The sequence below is a fragment of the Nesoenas mayeri genome (assembly GCF_963082525.1).
Source record: "Nesoenas mayeri genome assembly, chromosome: 5".
In the NCBI taxonomy this organism is placed as follows: Eukaryota; Metazoa; Chordata; class Aves; order Columbiformes; family Columbidae; genus Nesoenas; species Nesoenas mayeri.
In genome coordinates, this window is record NC_137548.1 from 39,255,372 (window position 1) to 39,264,629 (window position 9,258).

Sequence of the window (9,258 nt, forward strand, 5' to 3'; positions counted from 1 at the left end):
TCCTCAACGTAGCTGTGAGGATGCTGTAGGAGACTGTGTCAAAGGCTTTACTGAAGTCAAGGTAGACCACATCCCCCGCTCTGCCATCATCCATCCACCTTGTTACATTCTCATAAAAGGCGATGAGGTTGGTCAAGCATGACTTACCCTTGGTAAAGCCATGCTGACTGCCCCTAATAACCCTCTTATCCTTGATATGCCTTGAGATGGCACCAAGGATAAGCTGTTCCATTACTTTGCCAGGGACAGGGACATTTTAATGGTATTGAGCAAAATTGTGTAAGCGATCTGATAGTTAATATTTGTTCTGTTTATTTTTTCTTAAAAAGAAGTTCAGATAAGCAGTAAGAACACTGGAAACAAAAATAATTTTCCAGATCTATGTTTGGCTGGAGTTCAAAACCAAATTCACATTATTCACCATTTTTGACTATAATGCCAGTTCCATGTATTTGTTGACTAACAGAGACTTCTTTAGGAAACAGAGGATCTTAAGATTCTTTTTGAACATCGCTGTTTTTGAGAGAGCTTCTTTTTTGTTAATGGTCTGTTTCATTGTAGATGGAGCAGGAGGCTGAGCGGCGTAGGCAGCCACAAATAAAACAAGAGCCAGAGTCTGAGGAGGAAGAGGAAGAAAAGGCAGAAAAAGAAGAGAAAAGAGAAGAGCCAGAGGAAGAAGAGGAGGAGCCTGAACAAAAGCCCTGCCTTAAACCTACTTTACGACCTATCAGTTCTGCCCCATCTGTTTCTTCTGCTAGTGGAAATGCAACCCCTAACACACCTGGTGATGAATCACCCTGTGGCATTATTATCCCTCATGAAAATTCGCCTGACCAACAGCAGCCAGAGGAACATCGGCCCAAAATAGGACTTAGCCTCAAATTAGGCAAGTTTACATTTTATTTTAATGTTCCATATTGGATAAGAATGAAAAAGTGTCAGGCTGATTTAGCCATGTAGTTTTCAAAATATATTGTATGTTTTGACATACTTATATCAAGGTCTTGTTATCCAGATGCTGTGCTCAATTTCTCCTATCCAGTTGGTAGCTTTTATAGATCTCTCTTCGTCCAAAATCTGGATGGGAAAAGAGAGGGAAGTTTTGGCATCCTCAAGGTTTAATTTTATTAAGAATCCTCTGAGCTGGGATTAGTTATTTCCACATGCTTTTCCACATTAATAGAAGTCTAAATATCTCTTTTCAAACTCATTGCTACTTTTCGTTGATATAAGTATACGTTAGATTTAAGCCATAGATACTTCTTATGTTTATTCACAAAGATGCTTTTACAAGAAGAAAAATGAAAATTAGGTTATTTTTTCTTTCTCTTAGAGTAGTACAATGAATTGATGACATTTGTGAATGGAACTTGAGTGTAGAGTTCCTTAGTACTTTAGCAACTTCCTGGTGTTTTTAGAAAAATTTTGTTCTGAGTAGCAGAACTAAAGATACTTGTATTCCAGAACATTTCTGCATTTATTATTTTGAATAAATTATGCTAGAGCTGCAGTTTGAGCTCACATAGTATTAGATCTTAAATGAAAAGAGACTGTATGGTATTAGGCTAACTAATTAAAGCTTTTACTACAGCTAGATTGATTGCAGCCTTTCACTTCTGTGCTCTGTCTCTGCAAAGGTTTGAACTCATGCTATAGTCCTCCCTCAGTGAGGGTGCTAGTTTGTTTCAGGGAAGAGAAAGAAGACGGTATTTTTCAAAAATCTTGAAGAAACTCTGAGATCTTTACTGCTTTTCCCGTTTCTATAACAGAGTTAGAGAGATCAAAACACTGATGCTAGGCATTCACAGACATTTATATACATACAAACTGATATTCCTCGAGAAATGTGTGAAGAGCAAATTAGCTTTGATTGCAGTTTATGAATATGTTATTCTGTCTTTTGGGTTGTAGGTGCCTGTAATAGTCCCAATCAGCCCAATGCTGTAAAAAGGAAGAAGCTTGCTGTGGATAGCGTTTTCAATAAATTTGATGATGAAGACAGTGATGACGTACCCCGGAAAAGGAAACTCGTCCCCCTGGATTATGGAGATGAAGATAAAAGCAGTATCAAAGGCAGTGTCAATACAGAAGAAAAACGCAAACATATTAAGAGCCTCATTGAGAAGATTCCCACAGCAAAACCAGAGCTCTTTGCTTATCCTCTTGACTGGTCAATTGTGGATTCAGTAAGTTGATTTCTTTCAAGCATTCACAAAAAAAGCATAATTTTTCTGAATAAACCTTGGAATTGAATAGAAATCCAATGTTTCTGAGACCCTAGTAGACTGGAGCAGCAGCATCAAATGGAATCTAATTTGTATACTGTATTTCTTGTCTGTATATAATACTTATTCTGAAGTATGCCTGCTTACTTTTGTTTGCCGTCTCCTGAATTCTTACTACAAATTGTCTAGCGGTTTTATGGAAGGTGGGGAAAAAGGTCCTATTCAAACATGTTTGAATGGCTGTCAGAAATACTGCAGATGCCAAATCACTAAGGATTATATTGATAGCAAAAATGTATCTTTTGCTAAATAGTTGTTTGGGTCTTCTAGCTGCCTATCTGGCAGTGTTGTTTCAGGACACTAAAACTTACAGAAAATATGTTTTTTGTTTTTTTCTATTTCCAGACATTAATGGAACGTCGAATTAGACCATGGATTAACAAGAAAATAATAGAGTATATTGGTGAAGAAGAAGCCACGCTAGTTGACTTTGTTTGTTCTAAGGTTAATATCTTCCACTTCTTTTATGAAGTCTGGGTTTTACTCCCTATTTAAGCTGCAGCAGTTACTGCCGTATCTGTATCAGAAGGCAGCCTGCTCTTAGCTTCTCTGTAATCTGTGATGTTAGTCAGCAGAGACAGCTGGTGTACTTGGAATCAGCATATACCTCGGTGTTGTACAACTTACCTCCTTTGATGCTTGTGCACAGTATGTACATGTCAGGTGCTCCGTGTTATCTGTTAGATAAACATCTGGAACTGGATAAAGAAATCAGCAGTTGACAAGAGCAGCTGTTTTAACTGATAGTTTTATCATTAGATTTCAGAGTTAATATCTCATTGACCATTAAGATTTTTAACTTTAAACCAAGATTTTTGTGAATTCAGGGGAAAAAAGCCAGTAGCTTGATTTTTACATACATTTTTGGACTAACTAGATAAATTTCTTAAAAAGCATTTTGGATGCTGCTGTTGCTTTAGTAGTAAGCAAACACTAAGGTTTTAGAGTTAAATTAGAAGTCATTCTGCTGTACCTTTTAGCCATTGGATGACTTGTTTAAACCAAACTCTGTAGCCTCTTCCATCCAATTATAAACTGAATTCTAATAACTTGCCTTTTTAAATCTGTCATGACAACTCTATGGCAGGGAATTTCAAAAACTTTTCAGCTTTCACAGTACTTCTGTTCATAATGGCTTGTCTTGGTTTATCTTTTAGGGCTACTGTATCAGAGGCAAAGCAAGTGATAGTTTTGTGGCACAGGTGGTTAATAGAAAGTGAAAAGTAGAAGCTGAATATTCGCTAAGCCTTAATTTTATATATAGATATTAAAAAACCAATTTTCTGATATTTGATTCTGAAAAAAATAATTGAAATACTTAACTGAATTTTCCATTTGCTTGTAATGAAGAATGACAGATGGAAGATTTTGCCATTGCCTTCCATTAGAGAATTCATTGTTGAAGGAAGGGGAGCTTATTTCTTCAATTAGGAGAGCTTAATTGAAAATGCAAGAATATCCAGCAAATACAGGACCTGTTGAATCTCTGGAGCTTCCTGGAACTTGTTCCTCAGTAACTAGCCATAAACTAGCACTCACTTTGATGGAATCCAATGTAGTTTAATACTAATTTTTGCCCTGGGTAATACTGGGAACTAAAGAACTGCAAATACTTTTTGCACATGCAAAGCATTCAAAATCCTTGAGAAGTAACTGGTTTTTGTCCAAAGATGTTTGTATGGTTTACTCTTGAGTTTTCAGCCTAAAAACATTTGTTTCTTTCAGGTTATGGCTCACAGCTCACCACAGAGCATACTGGATGATGTTGCCATGGTAAGCAGAAATCGTGTAACTGACAGACCTTCTGTGTTAATTCTGAAGCTAACAGTCAATTCTGTGAAAGAGTAGGAGTCCATAACAGAAATATTTGGTGTTCACAGAAAACATGAATGAGATACGAAAGCTGCTTTGATTAAACAGATCATGCTAGTGCAGACGTGATTTTGCAGTTACAGCATCTAGTTAGAAATTCCTGATCCCTGATGAGAATTTCTCAGTATTTAGAAACATAGAACAAAGATTCTGTCCCTAACAGCAGAGAGAGGTAGGACTTAACAATAACAGAATTGTATCAGAAATATAAACTTTTATTCCTTCTCATTCTTGTAACTAGATTTTTATAATTAGTGGTTTAATGGGTCTGTTCCCAATTGATGACAAAAGGTGTTTTTTCTCTAGGTCAGTAAAAGCTCTTTTTTGCCTGGTATTGAAAGAGAGAAACTTAACAAAATAATGCCATTGTTTCACCATGGTTTCATACACTGAAAGGTGAATAAAAAACAATTGTTCACTCTCTTCCAATAAGGAAACTTGGAGGCAAATTTGGTAGGAGCCAGAATCATAGCAGAAGCTAGTAAGTCGTTCTTGGTGTGATTAGTAGGTGACCCTGGGGAACTTCCTGAGGGATATTGCGCATACCAGAAATTTGTGTGGATTCCCGAAAAGCCTGGATAATAACTTCGAGGAAGAGAATACTACTTAATAAATATTCAAGGAATTTCTAAGCTGAAAATGAGCACAGACTAGGAGAGAATGAAGGGAAAATACCAGATGTATGTCTTGTTCTTACATTCTTCCCAAGCCTGCCATTGTTCTGCCTCTTCCCATGCCACTTTTGGAGACTAGTACTTTTAGTGCTCAACACCTGCCAGTATAGAATTAGAGTCAAGTCAGATGATAACTGCAGGACAGACAAATTCACTGAAGTTTTACCCAGTGCTTCCCTCAAAGGCTTAACTTGGATTACACTTCATCTGCTTTATAGTTCTGATGTGTCTAAAATTAGTCTCTATAACTGGAAATCCTAACCTAAAAAATTGTATATAAAATGTCTATTTCCCACAGGTACTAGATGAAGAAGCTGAAGTTTTCATAGTCAAAATGTGGAGGTTGTTGATATACGAGACAGAAGCAAAGAAGATTGGTCTAGTGAAATAAAGCTCTCTCCTTGCTTCCAGGGTTCCATTTCAATTTTGGGCTTTTTTTTTTCCCCCTGTCATTCAGAGACTTTGAATTTTCTCTGTTCTCAGAGACTTGAGACCTGTATTTTTTTATGTAGAAAATGTGAATTTTTTTTGTCCTCTGCTCTGAGGCTACTTTTACCCTTCTCAGTTAGTTATCTGAATCCTGCATCGGTTCTCTTTATAATTCACAAGGTACAATTACCGGTATGTTTTATAAGCTGCAGCTACTGTACATGTTCTCTGGTTTGTTATGTTACTCTGGTTCTTGTAAATATTATGAAAAAAGCTCCTGTTTTGCAAAACATTTGCACTTAATGTGGAACTGTATCAGTTACAGATGAAGACAAATTATTTTACTGCAAATTTATTAGTGCTTTTTTTTTTTTTTTTTTTGCATACTCTCCCTCTTTTTATTTAAGGAATGATCAGAAAACAATTTAAAAATAAGTGGCTTGAGCTGCTTTCACAGAACAGCTTTGTGTGTTCATTTGGTCCCCTCAGCTGACTCTGGATGAGGAATTCCCTCAGACTTGTCATTCTGATGTGAACCAGCAGGAGCCTCAATACTTTGTTCCCCATTTAGAATTACTAATGAAGCTGGGAACTTAACCTCTTACAGATGCTCTGCTTCTTTCCTAGAAATTGCAGGAAGTTTTTTATTCTTTGCTCAGTTAAAACAAGAGCAAGACCTCAATTCAATAAGTGCTATTTAAAGATATTTTTTTTTAAACAGGATATCTTCTGCTCAGTTTCATTTTAGCCCTTCCCTATTATCCCTTTTTTCTCCAAAATAAACAGATTTTTTTTTTTTTAAAGAAATTATTTTTTAAAACATTTTTTTTTTAGTATTTAGAAAAAAGTACCTGTTTGGATGTAGCTGACCATAGCAGCTCACAAAAAGTAAACCGTAAGTTTTCAAACAAAGCCGAAGTCTTGTTTTTATCCATACTATTGGACTAGCCCCAACTTTGTTTTCTACTGTAAGCAGTCTGTTGTCCACAAAAAGAGGGTGATATTTTCCTGCCTTGTTTATATGAGTTTTTATTAATAGGTTGATATGGTATAAATGATGAGATGTACTGTAAACTGCATTTTTTTATCTCATACCTGGGTAAACAGACAAATTGATAATGTGCTGTGAGCTGTTTTGATTGCAGGAGGACTGTGTTCCAGGGAGCAAACTGTCTCTACAACCTTTTTAATTTTTAAACACAATTCTTAATAGCAAACAAATTAAGTAAAGGTGTTCCAGTATCTCTATATTGTATTTAACTGAAGGATACAGGTTGACCTGTTCAGAAAACATAACTGTGACCTTGAGTTACTAGTTCTTTGTATCTGGAGAGGACACTTGAAAACACTGTTCTTAACAAATGGGATCGTGTAAAGGTTCCATCGTGTAAATATTTCAGATATTAAAAATGTATATATTTGATTTAAGGGCTGACGTTCTTTTGGAGTCTTGTGCAGCGTGCAATTGTATTTAACACTGCTTTCTGTATCAACAAGTGTTGCCAAAGTAGGGGCGGGGTTCTTCAAACTATGTCCTGCTTTCTGTCACCTGACAAGAAGCCTGCAAATATACAAGTGATCCAAATATATTCTTTCTCATCCCTATAATACGACACACCACAAAATATTCTCTTTTTTTAAGTTGAAGTGTAACTTCATAAAAGTGTTACTTTGTGTTGTGCTTGAGTTCACATGAGAATGTTTTGTTTTACATACTTACATGCTGCAAACTTCCTTTTTTTTTTTTCTGGAACTTGATGTTACCCTAAGAAATTACTTCCCCCTTTTCCCCATGCAGTTTTGTATCAGCATTTACCAAAAATTCTCCAAATTCTAAATAAATTAAAAATTTGCTCTATTTGTAGTAAATATAGAGAAGGGAGAGAGTGAACTTCATGAGTGTTCCTTGTCCTGCTGATACGGCATTCTTTTTCTGTCATTAGTAGCAGTTAAACAAGATAAATGCAACAAATGCATTGTAATGCCACTGTGTGGCAGATTACCTAATGTCCTTGTTGAGATTCTTCCGTGAAAGCTCAACTTGTGAAACTTCAGATTATTTTCTTCTGCCCTAGACTAAAGCTGTATATTCATCACTTCTATTATTTATGCATTGGACATAAGCTTGTACTCTTCCTAATGAGACTGGAGGCATCTGGGTAACGAAGAGATAAAATTTAAGCTGGAGTGTTAAATAGCCAGGTAAATAAGTATTTAGAAGCAGTTGTGACATTTTAAAAAAAAAAAAAAAGTAGAAGTCGAGGTTTTTTTTGGTAGTGGAAGGATGAAGGAATGTTCACAGTGGTGTCTCTGCCTTGGCTTATGCAAGTACTTCAACAAATTTTCTTATTTCAAAATGTAAAATGTTGCTTTGTAAAGCCACTTGTAGTGTTTATCTCAAATTAGTGTTTTTACTTCTCAGTGATAACAAAATATATTTTGTGTCTGATGCTAGGAGGGTAAAAACACAAATCACATACTGCTGAGAAGTTCTTAATATAGAAAGTCATTTTCTTTGTTTTGCTTTCAACACACAGTAACCGAGTTATTTCAAGATAAACTTGGAAAATTTGGGGTAGAAAAAGCCTTTTTTTTGCCAACGTTACAACATCTGAATATGTGATTTAATACACACTATGTGTGTAAATGTTAGTGAATGCACAGATTAAGAATATACTAAGAATGAGATCCATTAGCAAATCATGGGTTGCCACTAGGTATTCAATGCAGCATGCCATAGTATGATCCATTCTGTGATGGAATGTACTTCAAGAGTTACATACAGCGCATAGAGGGGGGAAAAATATCAAGTTATGCCACAGAACTGGGTATACTAGTCATCAGTCTGGACTTTACTGTGGAACAAGGACACATGTCCTTAGTCTTCAGATAATCATTCTGCGTTATGCCATTCAGTGTCATTTGGAATACGTGAGTATGAAATACAAAGTATCGTTGTTTTCATTAGTGTGCACTGAAAAAAAAAAAGGCAAACCATGAACATGTAAGATTCAGTACCAAGACTGATCTATTTTTATATTATTGTTAATTTGATAAGAGGCTTTTTTGTTCTTAGAATATTTAACCTGTTCACATACTGATTTGGTCTTTCTAATTCAGGGCATTTCCTTCCTCCTTTTTAAACAAGAGGCTGCACTAAAAATAGCCATCTAGTTTGATGATGGTGGCTCTAAACGTGGGCAGCGGGAAGGCCCCAAACAGTAAGGTTAGTTTCTTACTGAATTCCTGTTTCTTGCCACAAGTGCTTTCCTGTTAATGAGTGGGAAGCATTAGACCTTTTATGCTTTTACTAAAGGGAGTTGCTAGGTACCTGTTACACTTGCAAGAACAGTACTTTGGAAAGGGGATACACGTAAAACTGGAAACCCTTGGCTTTTATATTACAGTAAAGTCATGCTTTTTCATATTCTATACATGTTCTTATGTAGGAACATAGGATGTTGTACCTGCAGACTTATAAATTGGTACACAGTCATACAGTGTGAGAGGTGTAAGGTATTGTGAATAGACATTTCATCATAGATCAAACATACTTAAATAGAGAACAGTCTGGTGCAGCTGTAGGTCAATGTTTGTTTACTTAAAATGATAGTCTGATTTGGTTAAGGGTTAGGCATTACTTTTGGTCTGAAACCACCTTCTTTTAAATGCACTTCATATGCATATAACCTACTGAAACTCAGTATTTGTGTTTAAATGTCCATGTAAAACTAACATTTATGTGCAATACTTTTGTGCCACTTCTTTTTCCCATCAGTCTTCCTGCAGTGTAGCTGAGTAGTGAAATACAACATCTGTTTTAAATATGCATAATGACACAGTCTCTCAATAGTTTACTTTTGTTATATTTAGAATGATTACATGTACCATAGCTTTCCCTATATCTTAGTAATCCAACTAGGTTCTGCATGTTTAAGAAGGAATTGTGGTTTGCTCTTCAAATATCATGGACACCAAGGTAAGTTTCAGGTTTGAAA

General features: G+C 35.9%; 1 protein-coding gene across 3 annotated transcripts in view; it reads left to right on the forward strand.

Annotated features, from left to right (window-relative positions):
- The window catches only part of RBM25 (RNA binding motif protein 25), a 39,287-nt gene extending 32,419 nt beyond the window's left edge, over positions 1–6,868 (forward strand). For all 3 annotated transcript variants that reach the window (XM_080345026.1, XM_080345024.1, XM_080345025.1), the window contains 5 exons: positions 562–886; positions 1,912–2,186; positions 2,631–2,729; positions 4,011–4,058; positions 5,130–6,868. In XM_080345026.1, the coding sequence (XP_080201152.1) occupies positions 562–886; positions 1,912–2,186; positions 2,631–2,729; positions 4,011–4,058; positions 5,130–5,222 (840 nt within the window). In that variant the 3' untranslated portion in view covers positions 5,223–6,868. The remainder of the gene's footprint in view (positions 1–561; positions 887–1,911; positions 2,187–2,630; positions 2,730–4,010; positions 4,059–5,129) is intronic.
- Positions 6,869–9,258: the final 2,390 nt, after the last annotated feature.